A 27,632-nucleotide genomic window follows, 5' to 3' on the forward strand; every position below is an offset into this window, starting at 1 on the left:
ATGCTTATGCCTAAAGTCCCAAGTAGTTTCAGGCACTGCATCTTTTTTTGTACATGAATGTAATGTTAAAAAAAAACTGTCACATATACAGAACATATGCATGTAACAGTGCAAACCTGCAACCAAGCATGATTAATACGGCTTTCCATGCCAAAAATGCATTTATTCTGCACTGAATTATTACTATTACAATCAAGTAAACTGTCAATATATTCCAATATTCAAATGATCTGGGTCAATGGGTGGTATCAGCTAGCAGGGTATTAGCCGGTGTGTACTGTGCAGCCGAGGAAGTTTGTTTGTATCGTACACTACACTGCCCTGACAGTGTGAGCAGAATGGAGAAAATATTGAAGGTGGTGCACGTGCATAGAGGCGCAGTAACACACAAACCATCGTAGACAGTCGAGGCCTGGAGACTGTTAAGGCCACAACTGCTGAATTGGGTCAAATAGGTTAAGAATTATCTTCGGAATGAGAGTAAAAACTTGGCAATTACTCCAAAAGTCATCTCCTATGATGTGCAAAAACATAAGAATATGACATTACTTATTGGGTGCACTTGATTTTAGTTTGCCTCACACAAATTGGCAAAAAGACAAAAAACGATTTGTTTAAATATCTCTGCCCTGGCCTGATGTGCACCAAACTAGTGCAGCAGAACAGCCATCAGCATGAGAGGACTTAACAGTACAAAATAAGACAGTTCTTGCAAAACAATCTAACCGACTGCTAATCCACACAGAGCACAAGTTAAAGTGAATCAACAGCCCTTTGAACATTCAGCAGGAAAAACGAAAACAAAAGATAAAAGTGACTCAACATGTAGGTCAGTTTCAAAAGCAATGGAAGTCATTTAGTTAAAGTTCACTGAGTGCAGAAACACCGATCACTACCACAGACACACAGGAGATGGAAGATCTTCTGTGTTCCCCCCTCAGATTAACCTTCTGCTCATATCTTATTTGTGGGAAGTTTGTTTGTTAAACACAGTTTCAGGTCATTCTGGACGCACAACTCACCAATTAAAGTTGAGCGATGCTTGTTTTAATGTCAAATTTTTCATGCATATTTCTGTGAAACAGGTAGGTTTAAATTACTGAGGCGCCTCTGGACCTGAACTGCATTCATGTTGGCTCAAGTATAACCTTTCCTTTCATCTTTAAAGCCAAGGAAACTAAATATTTGATACATTTTGAATGCAGTCAAGTTGTTATTTTTTCCCAAATTCTAACCATCACAGATCTCCCTTTTTCAACCAAGATGACAGAAAATAAGACTGAAACTGACAGACATGAAATCAAAGTGCATCAACATCTAATCACAGCCTTGAGGTTAAAAAAATAAAAACTTAAAAAAAAACTAAGCGGTCTTCATGGTTCAAGGAGTCGTTACATTAATGAAGATTGAGGTGAGTGAGGAAGCAGTCCCATTTGTTGTGAACATCTCCTCGTCATCTTCTCCGTCCGTCGAGACCAAACTCATTAACGTTGTGTATTCCAGTGTTTGTCCCAGCGACCTCATCCACAGAGAAACCTTCAGAATAAAAGCACAGTGTTGTTTTTTAAAGGCTCTTCTGCCTCTGACCGTGTGTTAATAGAAATAAAAGCATACAAACTGCTCCGAAGAAACATCTTTTGACACATCAGCCAGAATAAATCCACACATACACCCGACATACAAACATGCAGGCGATCTCTTCATGCACATGTTTTTTTCTATTTGTAGGAGGGTCCATTGCTGTCCTTGGCTCTTATTTTGGTTGCGTTTTTTCTTTCAGACGAGTCACCATGTTGGCCACGAACAAAAACAATCAGTGCAGAGTTAGCCGTGGGCGCTTACATGGCAGTTTGGTAGCATCAAGTGGACCTGGAGCAGTGTGAATAGGACATCTTTGTGTGCATACATGCGTGTCTACAAGAGGCAAGGTGTGAGCGTGTCAAGTGGCTGGTTTTCGTGTCATCGAAGCAGTTTTGTTTTTTATCAATCAAGATAGTCAGGTATCACTCAGGCTACTTCGTGAGCCATCAGTTAGAGGGGTGACAATACATTCTCTATGTCGCCGTGTTAAATAACAGGGGTACAATGTTAGATTTTCACAGCATTCAAAAGACAGTGCTCACCCCTATTTCTCAGTGAAATGGTAGCTTGTTTTCCTTCCATAGTGGCTCAGTGTGGGAGCAGGGAAATGTCAGTACAGTGGTGGGTTTTTTGTTTTTCTTTTGTGACAGTAGGACAACATGTTGCTCCTCTTTCCCTTCCTTAATCCAGGTATCACACAGTCTGTCTTCATGGATGAGAGGTGTGAGGTTTCTGTGTTGACGAACAACAAAAGCGAAACAGGAAGAGTGAGGAACAGGGGGGGGGGGGGGGGTGACGGCTGGACGAGGGGTGTTCTCCCCCCTCCTCTCTTGCTATAGCAGCTCTTCTCTTTGCTTCTTGCCCCTCACGGGCCCCTGGCCGTTCCTCAGGGAGCCGTTCTGGGGCCGCAGGAGATGCCCGCGCTCCTGCTCCGTCCACAGGACCCCGCCCTGCCCGTCCTCACTGTCCAGGTCAGAGTCTGAGTGCATGAGGGCGGAGGAGGTGGGAGCGGGCACCGGCTTCATGCGGGCTGGCAGGAGGCAGGTGGTGGAGGGGAAGGAGGACAGAAGGAAACGAAAGGATGTCAAATTGATGCTGTATCAAAGCAGAATACTTCATTTCGTGAACTACATGAGTGGTGGTGATAGTTTGTGAGTGAGTGAGTGAGTGAGTGAGTGAGTGAGTGAGTGAGTGAGTGAGAGTCTTACCAGCTCTAGGTGGTTGTAGCTCCAGACTGTCTCGCTCATCAGCTTCCAGCATTCTATACCTGCTTTTGCTTCTGCGCACTTTGCTCTTACGCCTTCCAGGAAAAAAAAAAGAAACACACCAAATATCATTAGATTAGATAAAATAAAAACTATTTTGAACATTTAACATAAGAAAAGAAATCAAGAACCACCAATAGAAACAGTAAAAAATATACAGCAAATTCTAAATAAATAAATAACAATAATGTTCGAAAAGGAGTAGGCAGAAGGTCCTGCCCCTTTCTATAACTTAAATAACTTAATGATGAACTCAACGTTTATCACATATACACATAAATAAGGTTCTTATTTTATAAAACACAAAAAAGCAATAACGACCGCAACATCAACAATCGTCTCAGTCCTGAGAGTGACAACCTCAGGACTGAGACCTTCTAGGTTTTAACCTCCGTCTCCATCTGAGAACATGTTCCGTATGTTGCCAGGAAGTAACTTATTTCTTGCTTCCTCGTACATAACTTGTGTAGTGACAGCGTGTGACTTTAAAAACAGTGTGTTTTTGTGTTCCTACGTTGTTTACTATCCCCATGGCTCTATTTTTGTATCAATCAGTAGTTATAAGAAGTGGGTAAAACACGGTCGCAAGAGAACGGAAATGATGAATTTAGTGAATGTGTCCTCAGCGTTTAGCTCACCTGTTGCAGCAACACACCATCCCCCAGACAAATGTCGCAATAGCAACCACGATCATGAAGGATGCTATAGTCACATAGAGGATGCTCCACTCTGAAAAATAAACATTTGTTTGACTCAAAAGCAAAGTTTGTCATTACCAAGTCACGGAATACATAGAACATGAAGGAGATTAAAGTCTTATGAGCTCAATCGCAGTGTTTGTCTGATGCACCAAGCGAAAATTATTCAACTAAGATTCATCTCATCTCACCGCAATTGCTCTCTGCATCTCCAAGCTGAGCTCTGATGAAGTTCTCCATCCAGAACGGCTGGCAGACACAGCGGCGTGTGAACGTGTCGCACTCGCCGTGACTCGAGCAGTTCATCTGGCAGACTGAGGAAGGAGAGCGGCACAGCAGAGTGTACAGTCACATAAACTAAAGCGTTAATATCCCAAGAGTGGTAGACTATCTTCTATCTATAAGGAAACAGAGAACTAAGGAGCAACTGCATAACTCGTGCGTATCATAGAACATAAACGGGGGCATTGGATGAGAGAACGGTGAACAAGTAGGACTTAATTCTGCTTACAACATACATTCATCATTCTCAATACTCCTTTTTCATTGTTGTGTGTGTTTCTTACAAACTATATTTGCCAAGTACTCACTGACTGTATCCACTCGTCGGGCCTTGTAGATCAGAAAGTCATTCTTCTGTTTGCGCAGTTTGTTGCCGAGGCTAAGTGCAACGCTGCGGCCTGACAGAGGAGGACGCCCCGGACCGCCCGACACCAGGAAGATCAGACGAGTACTGAAGAGGCAGGAAATAGAGAAAAACGCTTTCTTACCGACATAGTGATGTCCACTAATCGAGCCAAACTCTTATTCCAGCGTTTATAGCTATGAGTTTCATTGCCAGTGTTTGTTTGTTTTTTACAAAAATCAAGGGATTTCAGGCCAGAAACAAAACTTAAAGTCAAGCATCAGAAAAGGTGCAGTACCTGTGCTCATTAAACGCACTGATCTCTCGCACGGTGATGTCGCTGTCGAGCACGCCCAGTAAAACGCCCACCTGGCGCAGCAGCATGTCTCGCTGACGGTGGGACACCTGGGAGACAGAGACCTCCAGCACCAACTCCACCAGGTCACGCTCCCATTGGTCTGATAAACAGAGAGAGAGAGAAAAAAAAAGGTAAGATTAACGCAAATAAGAGAAAACAGGAGACTGATTGCAGGTCTGACACTCTGCAGTCTGGGAAAGAGGCCAGAGCCCCAAGTGACGGATTAGCTTCTGGCTGCGTTTGTGTCCGTGCACCGTATGCTGCACACTGACCTGCTCAACCTTCTGATGCTGGTTGTTGAGTCTCTTGCTGTGTGGAAAACATTTGCATGGAAAAAATAAACTCCAAATCCTCCTAAGAGGGCCGTGACGAAATGCTGTAATGTACCTTATGATGTACCTACTTTGAACATGTTCAGTATATGGCAGTGGACAGAGCAAACACAATAATATAGAAAGAGTAATAGAACAGTGTTCTCTGTGTTTTTCCACTTCACCTGGTTTGACCTCCACTGTGCCGCTGTCAGTGCTGGTCTGTCCCTTACTGTCCGTTACAGTCAGGGTGAACCTGTACTTCCCCTGCACCAGGTTTCCCAGAAACAGCACCGCCTGGTGGTCAGAGTTGTTCAGTACTTCCTAGAACAAAGACACAAAGAAGTGTAACAATGTTTCTGTTTGAATGTGTTGTAAGGTCTTTCTAAGGTGGAATTTTCTCTAGTTTTATATTCCGTCCACTCGTTTGTGAAATTCAGTCAAAGGCCAAGTCTCACCCCCGCAGCAGGACTGCTGTCATCTCTGGTCCACAGGTAGCCGACTCCACCTTTGTCGTCAGTGGAGTGAGATCCATCGAGAGTGCCGGTCCTGACAGGCAGAGCGATGGGTGGACTCGACACAACGTGAGCCACTGGCGGCTGGTCCAGTTCTACCGGGAAAAAATATTATGCACGAATTCAGACACAATAACGGGATTACGATATGAATAATAGATGGATTTAAGACTGTTCTTATTGTGGCTGTTAACATGCTTTGAATTATTATCAGCGAGTTTGTGGGTGTATGTAACTATGTGTGATAATGGACATCTGATTGTGTGAGTAAGTGTTTATAATCATGTGTCTATAGGATCAGTATGTGTGTTGTACAGTATTTCTGAACAAGAACCTCTATCTACAATGCCTCCTTATTTATAAATTAATATAATTCCCACCAGTCCGACTGGAAGCTCAGCTAACTATGTATTTCAATCTCCTGACCTTCTCTGACGATGACCGTCACAGCGTGGCTACTCTGCAGCTTCCTCTCATCAGCTACGGTCAGGGTGAACTCGTACGTGCCGACCTCAAGACCCGTCACTGTGGCAACGGCGGTGTCTGCATTCTCAACCTTCACACCGTCAGGACCCCTGGTGGAGGGACAGATGGACAGAAACGGGACGGAGGAGTGAGGAAGAGAATGTACCGCAGGACGGATAAACCGTGATGACACTGTAGCAGAGTTTGTTTTGAAATCAGTTTCTTTTGTACATTTGGATACATACAATACATTTGAATGACTAGGTTTCAGTTATTGCATCGACTAGGAGCCCACAGCCGATGCAAACTGCCTGCGCAATTATGTGCATAAGGGCGTCTGACTCACTTGGATTGCTTCCAGTGGAAGGAGACAATCTTCTGGTCGTCGCTGCTCTTACTGCCATCCAGCGTGGTTCGGTCAACAGGCAGCGTCAGCTCTTTCTCCGGTCCTGCATCTGCTACTGGTGGCTTATTGTTTTCTGGAGGACGGAGAGTGAGATGAAATTAAAAACACACCTCCATCGTACAACCCACATGACAGATACAGTAGTAAGTGGGATAATGGCTGTCAAAAGTGTCCGGTTGTCCTTAAATGCTTCAATGAAAACCAATGACGTACTTCTTCCATCACTAATGCAAGCCGACAAAGCACATCCTCCTCCATCAACAGTGCAACTCAATGGTTTTGCATATGGACCAATGTTAACGATGACGTATTAGGGCCATTGTGGGTAAAAATCAATAGTAACTAGAAAATGCATTTCCTGCTGAAAATGCGTTGGAATGCTGAAAGCTGAAATGAATCTCAAAAACATTGCTGAAAATAGATATCCAATTTAAAAAAAATTGCAAAAAGCTGAATAATTCAAAAAGTTGAAAGATTACAAATATGAAGTTATATCACCCCTCTCCTGAAAGAGCTGAACATTTTGATATTCGAACGGTTTCTGTAGCTTAAAAGAATTCCAGCAGTAGTGATATTTGTTGTAGTAGTAGTAGAAGTATTATTCGCAGTATAAGTATGAGTAGCATTTGAATAAGTACTAGTTGTAGCAGTAGTGATATTTGTAGTAGCAGTAGAAGTTGTCGTCGAAGTATTTGTAATTAGAAGAAGTAGTAGAAGTAGTAGTATCAGCAGTCGTACTAATAGCTGTAGTAGTATTAGTACTGGTTATTAGTACTGGTAGTAGCAGGAATAGCAGTATTAGCAGTTGTGGTATCAGTAGTAATAGCAGTAGTGGTAGTAATAATATTTATGGTAGCAGTAATGGCAGTAGCAGTAGTAGTAATAGTAGCAACAGCAAAAGTTGTAGTAGTGGTAATACTAGAAATATTAGCAATAGTAGTAGTTGTCGCAGTATTAGTAAGAGCATTCATTATTTCAACAAAAAAGCCTAATTTTGAGCGAAACATTTAAATACAGTTAATCCATGAGGCTTTTATTTTGAAAGGGTAAGACTGGGTGGGGGAGGGAGGGGGAGAGGAGAGGAGACATAATCATAATGTCTGACACACATAAACAGAGGTTATTAAATGCCTGGCTTCATCACAAGCATTTCAATTAGAATTCACTCTTTGGGGCTTTTATTTTGAAATGGGGTGTGTGTGTGTGGGGGGGGGGGGGTCCTCTAAAAGTCTCTAAGACCTGAATGACTGTATGAGAGAGAGACATAGACAGAGAGAGAGAGAAGAAAGAATTTGAGAGAGAGAGAAGAAAGAATTTGTGAGAGAGAGAGAGAAGAAAGAATTTGTGAGAGAGAGAGAGAAGAAAGAATTTGTGAGAGAGAGAGAGAAGAAAGAATTTGTGAGAGAGAGAGAGAAGAAAGAATTTGTGAGAGAGAGAGGAAAGAATTTGTGAGAGAGAGAGGAAAGAATTTGTGAGAGAGAGAGGAAAGAATTTGTGAGAGAGAGAGGAAAGAATTTGTGAGAGAGAGAGGAAAGAATTTGTGAGAGAGAGAGAAGAAAGAATTTGTGTGAGAGAGAGAGAAGAAAGAATTTGTGAGAGAGAGAGAGAAGAAAGAATTTGTGAGAGAGAGAGAGAAGAAAGAATTTGTGAGAGAGAGAGAGAGAGAAGAAAGAATGTGGCTTAACTGGTGATCTAGAAATGGGGTACCGTGTTCTGTGGAAGATGTTTTTGAAGCAAAATTTAACATTGGTCTGCTCTATGGAGCAGAAAGTTGGTTTTCCTCTCAATTAACGGCTTCCGTGTCAAATGTGGAAATCTGTGGGATTCCACAGTAATTTTTCTACGACATGGACAATATTAGCTACTTCTACATCCAGAAATTATGCATGAAGAGTGAAGATTGTGGACACTTGCAAAATACAAATGTTTTTTTCACAAGAATCTCAAGCTGCTCTTCACTCTAGCGGTGACATCACGCACTCTAAGCTGCGCAATACACACCCATTATAAAGTCAGAAAAGGGCTGAAAAATCATAAAAGTTAAATTGCTGCAGTTCAAAAAGTTTAAAAGATATCAAAAAGCTGAATCATGTTGGCAATAGTTGAGGGTTTTCTCAACATTTGAAAGTTGAAATGGTGTCTGTAGCTGAAAGTATGAGGAAGTTGAAGGATTTGAAAGTTGAAGAAGTTTGAAAATCTTCTCCATAGAAACCCATTCAAAAAAAAGTTGCTAAAAGCTTAATAATTCAAAAAGTTTAAAGGTTAGAAATAGTCCTAGCAGAGATGAGCTGAAGGAGCTGAACATTTTGATAGTTGAACGGTTTCTGTAGCTTAAAAAATGAAGAAGAAGAAGAAGCGTTGCGACGCAAACGGGGGACGGAAGAAATAGTGGAATAAAGAAACAGGATAACAATAGTTGGAATGCTTAACAGCATTCCAACTATTACAGAGTCAAATGAGTCGGGTAGTATTCCAAGAAAATACTCAGAATTTCCAAGATTAACGTCGTAAATGTACAGATATTCCCTGGATTAAAGTGGCAAATTCACGAGAAAAAACCCTCACTAATTCACGATAAATTCATTAAATATTTTCTGAGATTATGAAGTCATCAATTTACGAGAAAAACTCTTGCTCTTAGAGTAGTGTTCTTATGGTAAATTGGCCCCTGGCCAAGTGTAGGTCCTGGAAGATACATATACCGGTACGCATTTCCTTTCCTGTTCCTTCTGTGTTCTTTGATGACGATAAATAAATAATGATATTATTCATATATTTTGCGGCTCGTGTTACTGCAGTGTTTAATGTTGGCGACTGTGGTGCGATGACGTTTATCCAACCTTGCAAAGTGACTAGATGCGGTTCCTTGACAAACACCGACCTACAACGGCTCGAATAAGTCTTCGGAAATATTTCAATCAAAAGTGAGAATGTATTGTTGAAAAAGATAATTCCATCTTAAAAAACACAAACAACAAATATCCCAGAAAAAAAACCCACAGACATAAATAATATAAAAACAAAATGTCAAAGTGTTTCTTTCACAGATCATTACTCAAATGGTTGACATAGTCTCACCTTGCAGGTGGATGCGAGTTCACGCAACAGTTCCTGTTCAAACTCTACAAGAGCGCCAGGCCAGTGTGTGTGTTCGCATTTTACAGTTCACACCAGGTGCTTATCAGGTCAACTGTACATGCTTATCCTATTCACCAGGGCAAAATGCTATTGACCAAAGCGTAAGCAAATCGAATTCCCTCGCAGCAGCTTAAGTACTGACCTCAGCTTCACACATTATGTGGGCCATGTATAAAGCTACGTTATGTACTGATGCTTAGTATGCTCTTCACACTTGATGTGTATATTTGTATGTAACCTGTGGAAGAGAGGGAGAGCAAACAGGAGCTGGTACAGACGGCATATTGAGAGCAGGAGGACCGTTGAGATAAGGAGTTTAACTAGTCTGTCTTTACCCAGAGCTTAACTGCACACAGCTGAACAAATAGGCTTAAAGAGAAGAGTTAATGACTGTCACATTAAGTAAGAGAAGAGTAACAGTTGTAGGGAACTGTAATTAATGTCCTCAGCAGCTGAACAACCAAATATATTTCTCAACGTTTCAATGAAGACAATATTCAAAAGTGCTGAGGTGGCATAAACAGGAGCTCTTTTCTTGCTTTCCAGCTGTTTACCTGGCTGCACAATGACGGTGACCTGCGCCGTTTCCTGCTGTCCGGAGGAGTCCGTCACAGTCAGCTGGAGGGTGTAGTCTCCCTCCTGCATAGCCGACAGCTGCAAGATCGGCGTCCGTACGCCCTGAAAGAGCACAAAAAGATGCCGCTGTCAGCCACGATTCGTTTATCCGGAGAACAGAAAACTGAAGTAACATGGGAGTTAATAATATGCGTACTCCGCCAGTATCTCACCTGCATCTCCACCACCTTGTCTTTGCTCTCAGGGCTGAGTGACCACTCGTAGGACAGGGAGTCGTGGTCGTCGGTGCTTTGGTTGCCGTACAGAGTGATGGAGTTGCGCGGCAACTGGATGACCTGGATGAAGTAAGAGGAAAGACCAGCAATTGGTTACCGGGAAGGTACTGCTTTGGTTGAAAAAAAAATGCATTTTGACATCTTTACATTTTTCAAGTTTAAGTAAGCTACTTCAGATTCATAAGAGTACAAAAAAAAAAACACGTTGGTTTGGTGCTTTAAAAAGACAGATCCATGACGATGGAAAGAACTTCTGACCTGGTTCGGGCCGGCGTTGGCCACAGGCCGGTAGTCCTTGGCTTTGTTGACCAAGAGGGTGGCCTGTGTCGAGTTTGTGGCTCCGTCTGAGTCCGTCACTGTCAAACTGAGAAAGAACATCCATTAGGTTAAATAGTAAAACTGTATAGCAAACAAAAAACTAATAACTACACACGTGACTTAAATAAAAACACGCGTCTTTAAGTCGGCTGTGCTTCTGCTTTTAAAGATATACTGACAGACATGTGAGAAAAGAAAAGCGGCCCAGCATGAAAAACCCTGACAGAAATGTCTTATTATTATTATCTACGTATTTATCTTTGTAAATTCTTGAGCGGATGTTTATCTAAAAAAAAACACACGAGAAACTTTTGGACCTCGTAAAGTTTAAACAATGTCAAGGCCGTCTGTACATGAATGTGTAGTTCCCGGGCACCAGGTTGGTGAGGGTGAGGACGGGGCTGTCAGTGGAGACTTTCTCCCCCCACAGGGGACCTTTACCGTCTTCCCAGTGCCAAGCCACCACCTTGTCATCGTCGGTGCTCTCTGTGAGGAGGAGAAAAGGTAGGAGGACACAGGGGGAGGAGGCGTATGTATTAAATGTTGCAACGGGAAACCTTCTACCTACAAGCTCTCTCTCTCTCTCTAGCTGCTGGTTAATATGTTTGTGTGCGCCGTGTGGGACACTCACGGCTGCCGTCGATGACCGTGGAGCTGGTTGGCAAGGAGATCTCCTGGAACTTTGGGGAAACTACGGCAACAGGAGGCTTGTTTACCCGCGGCTCTGTCAGGTGGAAAGCAAGAAATGAAGTTGCTCTACTGGAGCCGTGTGGGACTGAGGCAGGCTGCAGTAACCTTTATTTAACCAACATGAGGCAGACCTGTGGACCGATTCCAGATCATTCACATCCGACACTTAGGGAAGACAATACCATCCGACGTTAGTCATGCCCCTCTGGACGCCTACTGCAGCAGAGGAGCCACACACTATAATATTAATTATCTTATTAGAATCAGCATGTGGACTATTGGACACCGTTATTACCAATCTGCAAATATCCATAAAAGAAAGCACCGCACAGATACCTACATGCAGGCCCTGGTTAAAATAACAATGTCACATTTCAATCGTTCTTGTGTGTGTGAGCCACCTGTGACGGTTTTGCTTTGCATATGCTTTCCCATGTTTGCCTTATGTCATTGTGATTTTGCAAATCACAAATTTGCCTCACAGGGTTTTACAATCCGTACAGCATATGACTCTCGGTCCTTCGGCCCTCGAGTCAGATAAGGAAAAAAAATTCATGAACTGTTCACATCCATGTTTGAAGTGACTCATATCTGAACGGACTTCTGCCCTGAAATGCCTCGCATGCAACCATTAACGTAACACACATGGGGGACTGCCGCTTGACCGGCTCATTGGTCCGATAACACACACTGGAGCGGTTGGAGTCCAGATACTGCTCAATTTAACAGATCTGGGTTTCCCCCGTCTTTTATAACTGCTGATGTTTCAAATCTGAGTTCTACTGAGCGAAACATGACACCCAACGTAGCAGAAGAACTCGGCAATAGAGAAAAAGTATTTTTGGTCAGTTATCAGTGTCTGATAAGCAATGACGCACTGCCGCTCAGTTCTGTGGAGAGAGATACGTCTTCTGTAGAACGGCTCCATCACTGTATGGTGAGTGATCTGCGTCTGCATAGTTAAGTGTAATGTGGACAGACACACACGCATTCATGTCGAGATGACCGTTCTCACAGCGGTCGTACGGCCAGTGATCGGATATAGGACCAGATATGAAAGTGGCCCAGATCTTGGGACCGACCTTGGTTAGTTTTGAAATGGGACACAAACACCCCCCCCCCAACAACTTCTGAGACTGACACAATATGAACGAGGTTTGACATGTTCGACCTCACCTGGCTTGACTGTGACATTGACGTAACCTTCTCCATGAGCCCCCTCCCCGTCCACAATCACCTCAAACTCATACAGGCCCACAGTCAGCTGGGGGAGAGAGAGCGAGAGAGAGAGAGAGAGAGAGAGAGAGAGGAAGTCAAGCAAGCAGGAAGAGGAAGTGATCTTTTTTGAGACGATCCGTGTCCTTTCCACACAACTGAAACCTTCTGTTTACACATTCAGTAGAGCTCCAGCTGCATGCTATTTTTAGCAGGACATGAATATGTTGTGTGTGTGAATAAGTTGTGATCGGTACCTTGCTGAGTTTTAGTGTCTGGCTGCGCTTCCCTTCCATCACCCCACTGTAATCTTTGGGATGAGTTATCAGACGCCAGTCAAATGCATAGGTTTTCCCTGTAAAGAAACAGCAACGATAAACAAAACTGCTTGTGCATTTAATTACAACCTATCAGATAAGGATCATTTCCAGATGAGAGATTTTTGGGATCGTCGGAGCGTGTCGAGAAGGGATCAAGAGAACGATGACGTGCAACCCTCTTGGTAACTGTGTAATCTTCCTTTTTCCAGTCTGGATTTGGAATACTCTGGCGAGTGTTCAGTGTGAAGCTGATGGCAACTTAGTAACACAAACAGGTTTTACGTCATTGCTCCATTGCTGAACAACACAAATATCACAACCTGCTAAACCACACCCAGTCTGCAATTAGAATACATTGAAGTCAAATTGTGTAATACAATTATGCTACATATTAATGACATTTCTGCAGGTGATGAACTTCAACAGTTTGTCGAATATTTCCATGATTTCACCTGGTGGGGGCGTTGAGACCACAAAGGCGTTGAGCTCGACCTCGTTGCGGGGCAACGTGACCTCCACACTCTCTCCTGCTGACACCACCAGCTCCCTCACTGTCGTGGAAAAATAACAGGATCAGATGGTTTGAAGTACAAGCGACAGACACAAACATCTCAGAGAGCAGAGTATTCAACAGGAGAGGAATAAATAACACCGCCTGGGGTCCATTTACACATAAAGTGTATAGTAACAGATGAAATGATCACGTCATTATGATCTATTGGGTAGACAAATTAAAACAGGTCTCACAGATGCATGTACTTGGGGGTCTAAGTGGGTGAGGGGGCTGCGGTCGGAGAAATGATGTGCAACAGTATTTACAGCGAGATGTAATACAGTCTTTCAGCACATCCGTACGTGGTATCTTCACTTTTACCGCTATGCATCTAGAAAAATACAAACAATGCAAACAAAAAATGTATGCAGCAGAGGCCGACATACCCTCACTTGTAGTCCCTAGTATGGATCAAGCTGCAAAAATGCTACATGATGCAACTCCTTGCGTTTTATATTCACCAAACCCTCCTTTCCCTGTAAACAGCAGCCGTATGTCATCCAGTCCACTTATTGCATCGTCTGGGTTATTTTCTCAGACTTGACAAAACTCCCTTCAGAGCCACAAGAGATGTAATGACTGTTCACACAGGCAGAGTGCTCCTCCACATGACTGGTAAACTGATCACAATGTGTATAATCACGTTCCCTTTCAATCTAACTGGGAATGAGAGATGTTCCCCTTCGGCATAGTGAGCTCCTGCTGATTATACAAGTCTAAGCTTCTCATGAAATGCATCTGGCCTTCGTTCAGCTTTCCATTCAAACCAGCTCATCTTGTTTTGGTTTGCCTTTGTAACAATATTGCTTGTTGAAAAGGCTAAAACTATTGAATCTGTAATGACACGCACTGTTTCGTCTTTTGGTGAATGATTGTCAGTTTAATCGCTGTATTGTCCTTCAGGAAGGAGAAACGGCTCATTCGAATTATTCATGTTTGTAGAAGCACGGCATGACTCGGCACATTCCGATTGCTTATCTGTCGTCACACCCGCAGCACATGTTGCTTTCATCTGGAAAAATAACATCTGGGCAGTCTGCCAGTACATTTGTGGGCAAAGTACGTCTTAATTTCATCCAACATTGGCTCAAGCAAAAACAAAGACGGCCTATTTGCAAATTGTGTGCGTGTGACAGAAAAGTGCACGCTTAAAAAACGGACGAGGATGTAATGAACCAATTTTAGTCAAGACAGGACTTGAGTCGTGTGAAATCTCCCTCCAAGGCTGCAGAAGCCACAGTGCTGCTACATTAATTATTCAGCAGTTCGTAATTAATAAATGAAGACAAGACATATTGCTGAACGGGCTGAAAATAGGCGACACCGACTGCTGCAGACAGCAGCTTCCTTACCGGCCTGCGTTGGCGTCGTGATGATTGCAGTTGCAGGCGTCGCGGGTGTGCCGACATCACTGCTGTTGGAAGACGCGGCAGAATCGACGGTGTCCGTTGAGTTCTGCTTTGATGGAGCTGGAGCGACGTCTGCACTCCCGTTGGCTTGCTGGCCCTGGTTCTTTTGGGCGGTTTGAAGCAGCGCGACGGTGCTGGGTGCTGTCGGAGTTGGGTCAGCCGTTTCCACTTTGGGGTTTTCCTGTAGAAACAGTTAAAGATTGAAGGTTCGAATGAGCCAAAAAGCAAAGAGCAGATTTGAGGCAGAATTTGGGGAACCGTCAAGGAGACAAATCCTTCATACTTGCAGGTTTTTTTATTTGTACACTCCCTGAATCTACCACCGATTAGTGTGATTGCAAGAATGAGGGTGGGCAGCATTTAAGGAAGAACGACAAAGAAAGGGGAACAAAAATTGGCTGCTTCAAGAAAACAAGATCAACATAAAGTTTAAAAAATGAGCAATATCCTGTGAATTTACCGTGCTGGTTGGTTTTCCCACCTGCTGTGCGGGACCAGCTCTTCTACGTCTTGCTGTGATGACGGGACTCTTAAAGTAAAGTGACAGGAAAAATGTTTGATATATTAGTGTACAAACACACAACTCTGCCGATACCATCCAATGCAAGTGCTCTCTATACCTTTGAGAGCAGCTGAAGGAGGCCGATGGACTCCTGGTGGGGCTGGGGCAGGAAGGTGATTGGGCAGCCCGTACTCCGCGTGCAGTGAAGCAGCACGCATTGTCCACCGAGGCTCCACACGGCGTTGCAGCTCGGATTCAGGCAGCAGGACTCCCAACATGTCGCCCCGCCTCTCCCCTTGGCCAGAGAGTTCCAACCCAGGGTGATGACGCTGCTCCAGTGGATCCCCAGCAACCCGCCGGTCACCCGGCAGAGATTTGCTGACACACCTGGAACGGAGACAGAGGGAAAGAGAAAGCGATCGTGTACTGATGCTGAAAACTTAAAGTCACTGCGAGAGCCCTTTCGCAACATGGTCATAGTTAAAAGAAAGGGATGGAAGCTGGTTATGAAATAGGCGGTGAAGGGGAGGATAACAGTTGGCTTCCTGGAAGAGACATTCTAGAAAGAGTTTTGTTTATCGTGTAGTTTGATCAAAAGGATCTGCCAAAGGAGACATCATGATCCGCCACCGGGCAGCGCTTCCCAGGCTTTTTCAAGATTTCACTTGTTGATATCAATCAGGGCATTGTTGGCTTGTTGGGTGCTCTTGGCATTGTCACAGGCAAACGGGCAAAGTGAAACCCACAGTGAGACTTTTCTGGGATCAGGCTTTGACTGGACATTTTCTCAGAAAGGCAGACATGCGGGCGCAAATTGAGCAGCCAGCCAAGTCAACAGCAGAGAGAGGAAGTGAGGCTGTTCCCTGACAAAACAAGACACTGATTAAAACCCAAAGCACAGTGCGCAGTACGCACGAAACTCCACCATCTGAGCCAGACCACATCAGACCCATATCAGCAGTGCGGTGAGCTGGTACAGTTTGCTGCACCTATGCATGTGTGTGTTACTCTCCAAGAGCATTGCTCTGGGTAATAAAACTATATTCTTCTTCAAGCTTTTGCAGTGTTGAAAAAGCTAAATTAAATCCATTCATAGCACAAGACAAGAAAGTCAGTGTGTAGCGAGTTACAATAAACACAGACTGTAAAAGTAACAACGGGGAGAACAGGGAGGTTATATTTCACCGTGTCCACACAGACACAGAAGCCAAAGTAGCCTTGAACAACAGTCCAGGTCGGCGGGAAACTGCTGAGTCACTCTCTGAATTACAAAAACTGCAGTTGCAATGAGAAAGAACACTGTTTGCTTTTTGTCGTGCGGTTCCGAATGGCTGACACAGGGAAGCAGATCTAATCGTCAGAGAGGCTGATATCAGTGAGATTAAATCGCAGACAGTAACACTGGATTACGTGCGTTGTCAGCTCAGCAATGTGGATCCTGCGCAGGAAAGGCGGACTCTGCCACGAACGATACATACATAGAGAGGTAATTCAGAATGCAAATACATTGAATAGCTATAATCTGAAAAATGGCAGCAGCAAATAATGTGGGGAAAAAAAAGAGCTTAAATTCATGAAAATCAAAAAGAATAAAAAAAATGTAATACCTGCATTTCGACACTGGTAAAACAGAGTAGCAACAATATTCTAGATCTGTTAAAGACACGATCGAGCTAACAGTGATCTCAAAACAAAAACTGAAAAACACAGTTCATCGTCTCAGACAGTGCTATATCCGTAGCTGTTGCTACCATGGCAACAATGTTGACTTTATGGGGTATTAGTGTAAGTAACTCAAGTCTGGAGAAAAAAAAAAAAACAGGTCTTCCAAAAACACACACACAAAAGCAGCATAGTTTGTTTGAGAAAGGACCAGTCGGCCTCTGTTTAGACATCCCGCCCCTTCTCCAATCTTCTTCTGTCCTCCACCCCTCAACACACAAACAATGTCCACTCACAGAGCCCCTATTGTCCCGCTTCACATTGTAACCCACTGAGCGGAGTGGCATCAGAAAGAAGGCACACATACAAACACACAGTGGGGGTGCCATCTGTCCTCTATCACTCAGTATCACATACTGAGGAGGATGAAGCCCGGCCCCGAGTAATCAAAGGCGTGTGAATTTACAGAGCAGATGAGCGCTGAGATGAGGCACAGTTGTGCGATGTCTTATCGGTTCTCTGTCAGCAGCTGTGGGTTTGCCGGTTGTGGACAGGGTGACGGTTTGTTTTACCTGTGGGAGACGCCAAGAGCAAGAGGTAGGTCAGCGGTAGAAGGACGAGGTGAGGTAAGCTCCAGGTGAGCAGCTTGTGGTGTGCATAGGACATTTTACACAAGGACCTAGAAAAAAAGGGAAATAGAACTAGGTTAGTGTGCTTTCATATTATCTCTACATTCATTCAACACACGTATAGCACAAGAAGTGGAAACAAAGGTTAACAGCCAGTCTGTCTCTGTCCAGAGGTAACAGAAGTCATGGCCTGGCCATGAAATAGTCCGCCCAACCGACCGGAAAAACCACGTTGTTTCTTCAGTTTTTGTACGGATTTAACAAACTAGATCAACACGTGCTAATCAGTGATGGAAGGTACATTTTAGAGGTGATGGAAGGTAAATTGTGTTATCTTTGGACAGATCCAGGCTAGCTGTTTCCCACTGTTTCCAGTCTTTATGCTAAGCTAAGCTAACTGTAGCCATTTATTTAAGAGACTGGAGTCAATCTTCTCATCCAACTCTTAGCCACAAAGCAAATGAACGTGTTTCCCATAATGTGGAACTATTCCTTTAAAATTGCAAGGTGTACAAGAACCCGTACTGAGATGCTGACAGAAGTACCATTAAGTTAACTCATTTAAAATATTTGAGGAGCATTAATTCTTTCAGTATCGTAATGAGAACGCACAAGAGGAAATGAAGACTTGCAAGTTATTATTCACAGCATCACAGACCATTACAGTCTGGTCTGCCTCACATCCCTCACAGGAAAAACAACAACTGAACAAACTGAATCTACGGATGTTTGTTTTTCTTTTTCTCCAAATATTTGCCCAAAAGTAATCAAGCACACAGTCAAAAAAAATAAATAAATGCATCCTGGAAAACACGCCATGTTTACCTTTCTCCCGGCCAGGCGCTGGAAGACAGAGATGTGTGAAGAGAGCGAGGAGCGAGGAGTTAGGTTGGCAGCCAGGTGCTGCGAGGCGACGGGTGAAGACGGGTCAACACCAGCACTCTGAGGAAGAGATGGAACATGGTCGCCTCCGGGGCCTTCACAGGCTCAGCTGCTGAAACACCTCACTCCAGAGCGCAAAGATCAAGAGAGGAAGTGAGTTAACAAGCGGATCAATGATGCTCATATTGGGTTATCGTTTTGCAAGATTCTGTCATGTAAATGAATGATTACACACAAACTGTCATTCAAAATTAACTACAATTGTTACTGATGTCATGCATAACAGCAGCAATGCATGAGGACATTTACATGCTTCGATGACAGGTGTCTAGTCCCTCTCCGCCAAAGGCATTTTGCAACACATTATACAAAAATCTTAACTGTGCACTCTTATCCGTCATTTGCATCTTGTCTTGCAGCATTACAACCTATTACCCAGTCTGTATGTTCATAACAAACTAGTAGTGGTTACTACACATCAGAGGATTGCTGTACGCAGAAAAGCTCTTATCTCTTTCCTGTGCAACCATCACAGCCATGACTATACACTGCAGTTGTATCTCACTGTTCCTCTGTACTAGTCTGTGACTTCTTTGAGGCACTTGTTGTAAGTCTCTCTGGGTGAAAAACAAAAGGATCGGACACGGGTCAGCCCCACTGAGATCCACGGGTTGAACGTAAACCCCCATTGACGTATCCGCCACATGCAAAGTTACTTTATCCAATTTGACAGCACTGCAGAAAATGTAAAACAGGTTAAATTGTGCTCAAGACAAAGTCACAGGCCATCCAGACCCCTGTGGTAAGTTCCGGACGCTTAACGTCCCTTCCTACAGGAAGTGTGAAGAGGAAGTTTCTCATTTCAAAGTAATTAGTTATGATAATGAAGTCATGCTGGAGAATAATTTCCTTGCCGAATGAGTCAAACAAAAAAACAAAAAAGGAGCAAGATGCAGATTGTTGTCCAGCACTCGTTCACATAATGTTCTTCCGCTTATGGTAATCTGTTGTCTTGAGGTACTAAAGTAAAATGTCCTTTTCAAGTTAAGAAACACCTCAAGAAGACAGACGCGTGATTTGATGATAAACACATGGAGTTGTTTGGAGTAAAAGAGCCACACTGCACTTATTCCCCCCTTGCAAATTATTCCAGCAGAATGGGCTAAAAAAATATTTAAAAAAAAAAAGAGGAGTGAACAGCACAAGTCCCGGGACACTGTGTTCAAGACGTGAGCGAGCGTCTTCCACCACAACGTCCCACCAGGAGAATACTATGGGGCAGTATAGCAATGATGTAAGCAGCTCTCTCAAGCATCTGCTGTGCAGACAGTCTGTAGATGTTAGCTGGATGCTATGTTCTTAAAGACATGCAGATGGAGGTACTTTTACTTCTTTGTAGTAAGGATTTTGAGAAAACACATGACTTCAGGACCATTTCACAGTTATTTCATGCTAGCAGATCATAATGTTGAACCTGAAAACACACGCAGAGCTGTTACAACTATATTCCATCTGTTGTGATCACCAGGCACTCTCACAGTCTCTCGTAACATAAACTTCTGACACCAACCTGTAAGGTCTGCCTCCATATGTGGATCTGCATTCCTGCACATGGACGCTCGAGCCCCAGCAGCCTCCGTCAGTGCCGTAATGAACGGCTCAGTAAATCCCAAATTCACAAACAGTCATTAGTCCTCCTGCGCTTGTTTTTTCTCTCCAAGGTAAGCCACCAAACCAGGGGGAAAAAGCTCCAGGTAAAGATAATCCAGACAAAACAAATATGTGTTGGATTTGTTCACGTTCTTTCCTCCTCGATCTACAACACGGTAGATTTGCTGCGCAGCAAAAAGCCCACAGCCTGGTGGTGACTGAGCGTTTGCCGCACCAGTAATGCTCAGGTGCACCTGGTCACCTGGGCTGATGACAGCTCAGCCATTATAGACATTTCAATGGCTACTTTTCCCCTGAGAAGTCTCTGCAAAACAATGATCTCTGTGACCAAAAACCCTCCTTATGTCCAGAGAGGACAAGCTCTCTCTCTCTCTCTCTCTCTCTCTCTGTTTGTCTCTATTTGGCTGTTTCTTCCTCCTCTTCCTCTCTCTTGGTCACAGCAGTCAATAGCACGCTTGTTAGCTCTGTGTTGGATTCTAGGCAGACAGGTTGGTGGAGCGTTCTCTGTAATAACGCCAAGTCCCACGCACTGTTTCTTCTTGTTGCTGCAGGGAAGGAAAATTATGTTTTAAATTCTGTATACAATACAATAATAAAACTCCCATTTTGCTGTGACAACTACAGAAACATCCTTACAGCAAAAACTATCTGACAGTAGAACAATATTTAAATGGATGCAATGAAAGTATCACCAAAAAAAATGCATAGGCATATTCAAATAAAAAGATATGATTGCACAATGAGGTCAGCCTTACAACTGAGTAAAACCTCAGATTATATACAAACACACGCCATCAGTCGCCAACTTCTTAGCGTATATGAGCAGTATATGAGCTGTTGGCAAAATATATTTCTACATTTTTTTGTTATGTATTTCTTTGTCACTTTTTTTTGACACTTTTTCTAATTGATGGTTTTCGTGATGTGAAGTGATGGATGAGTCCATAACCACTCTCACTTCATCAAGCAAATGATGAATTGATCAAACAATGTAACACAAAGAAAACAATTGTTAGTTAAGCTTTACTCAATAAGAACGATTCAATCTTGCAGAGCAGGCATTGGTTGACTGATTAAAGCGCAAATAAGTGCATGACTGACAGCATGACTGGAGGTCTGTCACTCAAATGAAACGCATGAGTAAACCCACTGCTGGGATATCTCCGAGACATTTGATCCAAAATGGAGGACTCGTGCATTATGCATCTTACCAGCCTGACAACAACAGTCGGGGTTTTTTAACTCGAGACGTAAATGCCTCTGGCTGTCAGATAATTCAATAAAGGCGAAGAGCGACGTGTAGTCCACTGCACTATCACACACGAGGGACGTTTCTGAGTCAACGATAGTGTAACCAAGTAGAACTGACGGGGGGTCCACCTGCTTTCTCTCCCACAACAAGCGGAGCCGTATGGTGAGGCCGCTACGTTGCGGCAGTAGCGCAGTGTCTGAGAGGCGTCAGTTACGGAGGGGACAGCGTGTGTTTGGGGGATGGCTGTTTCAGGTATATACCATTTTATGTGTTTCATGTGCTGGGGAAATTCAGTATAATTAAGGAATATGTAATGGTGTATTTGTGTTATTTTAGAGTTTCCTGAGCAGTGCACCCAATGGTAGCTGGGGGGGAATCCAAGTGGGGGTGGCTGGGTTGCTGAACAGGTGTGTGGAAGTATAATCTTTTGGGTTGGTTTTCTGGTTATTGGCAGTTATTGGTGAGTACTTATGTTTTTGTTTTCATTTCTTTTCTAGTTAGTGGGACGCTGCCTTGGTCTTTTTGTTTTGTTTATTTGGCTTTAAATTGTTTGTGATAGCTACCTTATCGCCTGGTCTGTGAACTCCTCCTGCCTGCTAAACCAGCTGTCACTGGTTACTCCACATAGTTTGTACCAATTAAGCATTTATATTTTTATAACACTGCTTCCTGTGTGTATGTGCCTTTACGGTGTTGTGAACCGGATCTCTGTGGTAACTAGGTGCTACAATAAGACACTTCGTTCGTATATGTTGTCTTCGTGTCGTTGTCTCAAGTCACGCCAACGTGTTAGTACAAACATAGAGGTTGAGATAGTATCACCTGCGCAAACCCGTGATCACTCCTGTTTAAGGCACCTTGAGGCGAACAACTGCTGGCATCTCCTTCACTACACACCGTGCGGGACCACAGAGTCCAATGCGTGTTCAATGGCAATTAGCGCGACACAAGTTAAGACCCAAAGGAAAGTGTACAAGGACTTACAGTAAAGTGACATTCACTTAGGTCGCTGCGGCGTGTCGTCGTCCCTTGTAGAGTTAATTAGGTCAGCATTCCCCTCGCATGTACATCTGATGTGCCTGTGGAACCGCTGTCAAGCCAGTATAAGTGATTCGTCACATTTCCGGTGGCTGGTTTTTCAAAATAAAATTCTTAGTGACACAGCCGCTGCAACGTTTTGCGGCCGAAGCACAGTGGTTCAAAACAGTGATATTTCTGGGACTGAATATGTATTAAATCAAACTAGGTAATACTTATATTACACAGACACCTAACGTTAGCTACTCCGATATCTCAGTTGTGCCTGTGCTGCTGCGTCTTAAACTGAACGGTTGACATGAAGCTTCCGCTGTGCACCACCTGCCGACCGTCTGTGAATGGTTAACGTTCGGATCAACGTGAACCGTTAACCTGCGGAGCTTTAGTAATGTTCGTGGTTGCTTACTGCTAGAAACCAAAAAGATTTTTAAAAAGTAAAATAGAAATGTCTTCCGTGACCTTAGAAAAAGTAATGCCGCGTCGCTTCTCCGACGTTACAGCACCGGCCAAAATGGCGTCTCCGCATTCCAACTATCCCTCCTGTGATTGGTTCTTCGACATTCTCAGAACGTTTCCATTGGTTTCTCGTAGCTCTATTGACATTTCACTTCCGGATAGTGTTCACGAGCTGCTGCTGCCGCCGCACGCGTGATAGATCTGTCAACTAAGTAAGTTATTTTGTAACAGTTTACAATTATCTGTTGCATTCTTGCCAACCGTAACTTACAATGACTCGGCAAACCAAATGAATATCATTAAATTACGCTGCTATTGTTGCCCTCAACGGTGTGGAGCCAATGATCCAATTTTCAGTTATATTTTCTATCACTTTGCTTACTTTACTTTTTTTTTTATTCCTCTCTTGGTTACGCAGTTGCTGAGGTCATAATGGCGGACGGCGCCGACGTTGCACTTGCCGTGATCACCCAGCCTCCTGTAAAACAGGAGCAGGGAGGAGGAGGAGAAGATGGAGGAGGCTCAGAGACGGATGCAGGAGGTGGTCTGACTGATGTCCAGATGGAGGTGTTGGAGAAATGTCTTCACGCACTCAGGCAGGCTCAAAATGACAGCCACACACTGGCTGCTCTTCTGCTGGTAAGTGTCTCCCTGCTGAAATAAGAATACTCTGTACTCATATTTCACTGGTCCTTTGCATTGATATCGTTTATACCAAAGGGTTGCCTTTTAAAACTAATACATTGGCATCTAGAAAAATATATGCATTCATATTATTTATGAATCCACACTTAAAAAGACACAAACAAGGAGGAGGAAATAGTTGCTTAATAAATGCAGCTATGAATCAACACCTCACTAAACAAGATTTAATAAAAAACTGATCATTGCAACTTTCACAAGGGTTGAATTAATGCATGAATGCATAATTTGTTTCTATAGCTAGGTGGAACTAAGTGTAAATATATATGGGTATGTATAAAGAGTCCAAGTATCAGACCTCAGCATTGACCAGTGGGTGTTTTCTGTCGTCAGATAACTCGCTTGTGCCCAGCAAGCCAGCTAGACAAACCCACCTTGAGGCGCATCTTCGAGGCCGTTGGCCTGAACCTTCCGGCTCGGCTTTTAGTGACGGCGGTCAAAGGGAGCGAGAACTCCGCCTTGCCCCCACAGGAGCTCCTCTCACTGGGTACGGCTCTGTTGGCTGCCCTGAGCACGGACCCAGACATGGCCTGCCATCCCCAGCTCCTCACCACCATCCCGCTCCTGCTGGGCATATTGTCAAACGGTCCTGTGACGCGGCAGAAGCAGGAAACCCAGGACCAGAGCCAAGACGGAGAGGTCGGGCGGGGTCCAGAGAGCAGAGTCCAGTCAGAGGAGAGTTCAAACACGGAAAGTGTTGCTGCCAATGTGGCAAAATCCGCAGGAGAGGGCCAGACCAGCAAGCAGAAGGCTGATGACTGCAGTGAAGCAAACGGATCTTCAACGGCTGAAGAAACCTCCCCGTCCTCCAAGCTGGATGAGGCCGTGGCTTCTGACTGCTACCAGGTTCTCACAGCCGTGTGTACCTTATCCAGAGGTCCCGACCAGCTGCTGAGCAGGGGTGCCATTCCTGCCCTGTGCCAGGCAGTGGAACAAAACCAGACTTTCAGCCGTGAGATGGGGCTTGCCCTGCTGGGTCGCCTCCTCTCGGGTAAAACCAAGGACAAAGTGTGGAGTAAAAACCCTGCGGAACTCCTCACTCTGTTGGTCGGGCTCTCCAAAGACTTCTGCCAAGCCACAGGCCAGACCAAGCTGGACATGTGCAACCAGTTGGCGCAGTTTCTCCCCCCGGTGGGAGTGTCCGTAGAGAGTGAGGAGCTGAAGGGAGCCGTGGTCCGCGTATGGGAGGCATTGAGACCCATGTTGCAGGCAAAGCTGACGCCGAAACAGATCGGGCCGATCCTGGTCCTCAGTGCCTGCCTGCTGGATTTGCACGGCTGGGAGCCGGTGGGGCCGCCAAAGTTCTGCTGCTTGCTGGTGAACCGGGCCTGCGTGGAGGTCAGAATGGGTTTGGAGGAACCGCCTGGTAATGAACTGAGCCCGGAGCTGCAGCAAACACTCACAGGTGGGGACATCACATCCACCGTGGGGCTGGGATTCGACTAAACGTGATGAACCGCCCTCGTTACTTAAACCCGGTGTTCTTCTTCACAGGCTGTTACCGAATCATGGAGGCCGCCATAGAGCAGGCCTGCTGTATGGAACTGTCCCAAACCACTGAACCTCCCCAGAGCTCCATCCCCTCAATCAGTCTGCAGCAGAGCAGGCAGGTCCTCGGGGTGCTGGAGGAGGCCTTCGCCGCTTTAATGTATCACCTGCAGCAGGTGAGAGGCTGACGTTTAAGCTTCTGTTAGCGGTACTCTGCTCTTTTCTATTTTATACTCAAGAAGCTACTTGTAGACTATTTATTAAATGAATAATCTTTTTAAGAAGTCATTCATTCTAAATATAAATACCAGCAATTCCCTGCTTAGTCTCTCAGCTGTTTGTTCTCTTCGATTGTAACTTTTGGGCTATTAATTGGGGAAAAGGTGATATTTTCATGGCGTAGTGTTATGATGGGATTCATATTCTCTTCAGTCCGACCACAGTTTATATGTTATTGTTGTTATTGCCACGCCCTTTTCTAAAAGACTCTTCCTGTTCTCGTAGGTGGACCCAAGTTGCTACGGTGACCCTTTTATCTTCGCCACGTTCCGCTCGCTGTGCTCATGGCTGGCCGAGGAGACTTCCTGTCTGAAGGAGGAGGTGACCGGGCTGTTGCCGTTCCTCATCGGCTACTCCCGGAGCCACCTGCAGGGAGAGAGCCCAGAGCAGGGCCTCTCCGACTGGATGGCCGAGGTGTCCGCCAGAGAGGAGAGGGAGGCGTGGACGGGCAGAGAAGCTCTGAGGTAAAGATGACGATGCATTTCAGAGGGAATCAATATGCTGAATCCCTCAGATTCTGCAGTCATCTGACAGCACGTGCTCTTTATTCCCTCACCTCCTCCTCCCTCTCCCCAGGTACCTCCTCCCAGCTCTGTGTCACCTGTCGGCCGAGGAAGGTCCCAGGAAGGTGCTGCTCACCCTCGACACCCCGGCCCTGCTGGTGGACTTCCTGTCGCGGTGCTGGACTGACCTCAAGGGGAAAAGTGGGGGGGCGTCGGCCAGGGATCCCAGCATGGAGACAGCCTGCTCAGCGCTCCTCAACTTCACCGTCACGGAGCCGGAGAGAGTCAGGTAGCTGGTTTACAAGAGAAAAGACTCACCTGAAGCCTGCTGATTAATGATCTGTTGTTTCATTGATATTAATACTGAGATATCAACACTCGTACTTGTTTTTTTGTTGTTGTCCAGGAAGGACCCGTGTTTCAGAACGCTGGAGGCCCTTCTGAGTGAAGCGCTTCCTGTTCTGGTGCACAAGCCCCGCCTGCTGGTCCTAGCAGCAAATTACTGCACGTTGGGACTGATGATCGGCAGGCTCAAAGCGGCTCCTTCAGGTGAAAATGTTGTCTTTTACTTTTTTGGGGGGATAATCACACACTTGGCACCACTTTGTTTTCCAGTTGTGTTTAGCCTTTACTCATGTTATTAGCTTCCCTTGCGTTTCCTTCTGTAACTGCTTTAAAAAAATAAAAAAAAATAGGCCAATGGGAATGCAGGCTCTTGGTTGGAGAGAGAGGCTGCTGTACACAAGATGCAGATTGTAACTGTTAACAGCCTGTAAAAGGCTCTACTAATGATGCATACTTTGTACATTTTATTTTCCAGGCTCGGTTGAAGCCGGCCAGAAGCGTCTCTTCTCCGCAGCTCTCCGGTTCCTCCGCAGCGCCCTGGACTCCGGCTCCGGCCCCGGCCCGGTCAAGGTGAGCCGCGGCTGGGAGGAGAGCTGGGACGAGGCCGCGGAGCTCTGGAGGTTGTGTCTGCAGGCTCTGGGAGGCTGCGTCCACGCTCAGCCTTGGATCGCCGCCCTGGTCAGAGAGGAGGGCTGGCTCAAGCACACGCTGGCCATGCTGAGTCAGTGCAGCGCTCTGCCCGACCGGCACACGCAGGAGGTGCTTGAGGAAGCGCTGTGCGCCATGGCTGACCAGTGCCCGGTCTGTAAAAAGGAGATTGGAGACGTGATGAGAACTGATAAAGGAGCTCTGATGTGCATGAGGAACCTGAAGAAGTCAGTGGGAGTGAAGTGAAAGTGTTGAGTGCTTTTAAAAATGAAATAATAATGGAGGGCCGTTACTGAAGCCAAACATGTGTTTATGACTTGTACCAAACCGACATGAACAATGCGTAACCCGTCTCTTACGTGTGAAACGTTAATGTCTTTAATAAAGAAGTATTTTGTTGGAAAACCAACCACGGCCTCTTTTTGCTCATGTTTTCATGAATCGTCTTTTTTTTCCTTGTTGCTTTGAACGTTATATTTCTTCCCCACAAACTAGTTGAACACTGAAGTTTATTTTTGACCGTTTATTTTAAGGGTTTACATCTTCAGTAAGAACAAAGGGGGATGACAGAAGCCGTCAAAGAGACCGATTGTTGTGTGGGACAAAGAAAGCCCGTCGTCCTTTAATTCACAAGACTTCAACTTGTCAGTCAAGATGTGAGTCGTAAAGGTCTTCCTGACCATTTCTGCACTTTCTTATTAATGCTGTCAATAGTGGGTTTTTTACAAAGCTGAGACTTCGTCCTATCAGGTCATTGGCACAACCATTTAATATTGAAGCTGCGTAGCTATGCAGTCGCATTATTTTTTTAGTTTTCTGGGATTTTATCATGTCACAACTTAAGATGTTTTGTTTTA

At 44.7% G+C, this 27,632-nt stretch overlaps 2 protein-coding genes across 4 annotated transcripts; one reads left to right on the forward strand and one right to left on the reverse strand.

Annotated features, from left to right (window-relative positions):
* Positions 1-86: 86 nt before the first annotated feature.
* Positions 87-22,502, reverse strand: kiaa0319l (KIAA0319-like). Of its 3 annotated transcripts, XR_013772777.1 has the most exons (26): positions 22,301-22,502; positions 19,964-20,609; positions 18,337-18,518; positions 17,455-17,561; positions 15,339-15,607; positions 15,179-15,247; positions 14,662-14,899; positions 13,209-13,307; positions 12,694-12,791; positions 12,398-12,485; positions 11,163-11,255; positions 10,885-11,017; positions 10,472-10,577; positions 10,151-10,273; positions 9,917-10,040; positions 6,165-6,297; positions 5,780-5,928; positions 5,297-5,448; positions 5,024-5,162; positions 4,468-4,627; positions 4,135-4,277; positions 3,736-3,858; positions 3,485-3,575; positions 2,790-2,881; positions 2,124-2,611; positions 87-1,536 (listed from the first exon to the last, which is right to left on the reverse strand). XR_013772777.1 is itself a non-coding variant. In XM_079288749.1 (25 exons), exons 4-25 carry the CDS (start codon positions 17,546-17,548, stop codon positions 2,415-2,417), a joined length of 2,892 nt encoding a protein of 963 aa, XP_079144875.1. In that variant the 5' UTR covers positions 17,549-17,561; positions 18,337-18,518; positions 19,964-20,609; positions 22,301-22,502; the 3' UTR covers positions 87-2,414. The 3 variants fall into 3 exon arrangements, 2 of the variants coding, with proteins under 2 accessions (XP_079144875.1, XP_079144874.1); XM_079288749.1 differs by having other exon boundaries at positions 87-2,611; positions 15,200-15,247; XM_079288748.1 differs by having other exon boundaries at positions 87-2,611.
* A 470-nt stretch (positions 22,503-22,972) lies between these two features.
* ncdn (neurochondrin) lies at positions 22,973-27,178 on the forward strand. The gene is made up of 8 exons (XM_079288756.1): positions 22,973-23,022; positions 23,229-23,449; positions 23,846-24,917; positions 25,007-25,176; positions 25,505-25,743; positions 25,856-26,071; positions 26,189-26,331; positions 26,603-27,178. The coding sequence occupies exons 2-8, from the start codon at positions 23,243-23,245 to the stop codon at positions 27,019-27,021; spliced, it is 2,466 nt and encodes an 821-aa protein (XP_079144882.1). The 5' UTR covers positions 22,973-23,022; positions 23,229-23,242; the 3' UTR covers positions 27,022-27,178.
* Positions 27,179-27,632: the final 454 nt, after the last annotated feature.

This window comes from Melanostigma gelatinosum, assembly GCF_949748355.1.
Source record: "Melanostigma gelatinosum genome assembly, chromosome: 17".
Lineage (NCBI taxonomy): Eukaryota > Metazoa > Chordata > Actinopteri > Perciformes > Zoarcidae > Melanostigma > Melanostigma gelatinosum.